Source organism: Perkinsus marinus, assembly GCF_000006405.1.
Source record: "Perkinsus marinus ATCC 50983 genomic scaffold scf_1104296954872, whole genome shotgun sequence".
In the NCBI taxonomy this organism is placed as follows: domain Eukaryota; phylum Perkinsozoa; order Perkinsida; family Perkinsidae; genus Perkinsus; species Perkinsus marinus.
The window spans coordinates 17,262-18,657 of NW_003207977.1; the positions used below are offsets into that span (position 1 = coordinate 17,262).

The following is a 1,396-nucleotide window of genomic DNA, read 5'->3' on the forward strand; positions in this document are numbered from 1 at the left end:
ATTTTCTTAGTTTTTTTCTCGTAAAGTTTGACGTTTTTTCTCTTTTTTTCCTAATTGTTCGCCTCCATTTTAGTTACAACATTCCGAATCGTGGGGAAATCGTTATTTCCAATCATGTGCTGGTCTACGGGGAATCACCAATTTGGGGAACACGTGCTATATGGACGCGGCGCTGCAATGTCTGTTGCATACACCTTTCCTTTGCGACTTTTTTTTGGACTACGAGCGGATAAGTGAGTGGGAATAATTTCGTGGCGCGCGGTAGTTTTCTGCTGGTACAGTGCTCCAAAGCGATTTTGAGCATACAGTGCGACAACGTGTGAAAAAGTGTCCTTTTTCTATTCAGGGAAGTAGTCTCGAAAGATTACTTTTATCATATCACATGTTCATTGCAATGTTCATGCGATTAGTCTCGAATCGATTATTCTTAATTTCGGGAATTCTTCACATTTGCATATCGAATTTACACGCAAAGTTGTCCAAAAAACTAACGCCTTGAATGAAATTTTTTTCCAGTCTAATTTCCCATTACACTGAGTTTAGCAGCAATAGAAATGAAATTTGCAAAACTTTTACGCCTACCTGCTAAGATATGGGCGGGCGAGAATTTCACCAGCGGGAAATTGTCAAATTATTCATCTCACAGACGTTTGGTGAGATTGCTCAAGTCGATCGTGAAAGAATGATAATGGTGGAATTTCGAGGCGCGCGAAATATTCATTTTTCCCCTCAGCACTGAATCTTGAAAACCCGATGGGGAGCCGGGGAGAGGTTCTTCGTGAGTTTTACGACGTATGTTCGCGCATGTGGCCAATAACAGACAAGCCAGCACCTGTTGTTATGGAAAAAGGGGAAAAGCGACGGAAATTTTCCCCATTAAATGTGAGAAAAATGGCAGGTGCAGGGATCGAACCTGGGACCTCGGTCAGGTTGCTACGTTTAAGGCGGCTTTTGGACGATTCGCGCCGGAGTTTGATAATTATTCACAGCAAGATGCGCAGGAGTTTTTGGTGCGTCTTCTGGATGCGCTACATGAAGATACGAATCTGGTGAAGTGGCCTAAACCGTAAGAGTATCTTGTGGCGGCTTAAGATATCATAGAGGGTAGTTTGAGAAAATATCGAGATTTCACTTTTTTTTTGCGGAAAAAAATGAAAATTTCTGGTAATTTCCGGAAAAAATGGTTGACAGGGAAAAGATAGAGCATCTTTTGAATTGCGCACAGCGAAGATTTTTGTTATTTTTCGAAGATACGTACAAGAGCCCGATATCGATGACCAGGCTTTGCTGGATGCTGTGGGTGGCGAGCCGATGGTAGCGATGCAAAGATGGAAACAGTATCTGAAACGGGATAGAAGTTTTTTTGTGGACTTGCTTATGGGACAGATGAAAAGTC

At 42.2% G+C, this 1,396-nt stretch overlaps 1 protein-coding gene across 1 annotated transcript in view; it reads left to right on the plus strand.

The window, feature by feature from the left end:
* The window catches only part of Pmar_PMAR028081 (conserved hypothetical protein), a gene marked incomplete at both ends in the record, with an annotated part of 1,660 nt that overhangs the window by 139 nt on the left and 125 nt on the right, over positions 1–1,396 (plus strand). The window contains 5 exons of the mRNA XM_002776000.1: positions 1–20; positions 74–233; positions 734–882; positions 930–1,066; positions 1,251–1,396. The exon at positions 1,251–1,396 is cut by the window's right edge and continues 4 nt beyond it. Coding sequence (XP_002776046.1) covers positions 1–20; positions 74–233; positions 734–882; positions 930–1,066; positions 1,251–1,396 — 612 coding nt within the window. The remainder of the gene's footprint in view (positions 21–73; positions 234–733; positions 883–929; positions 1,067–1,250) is intronic.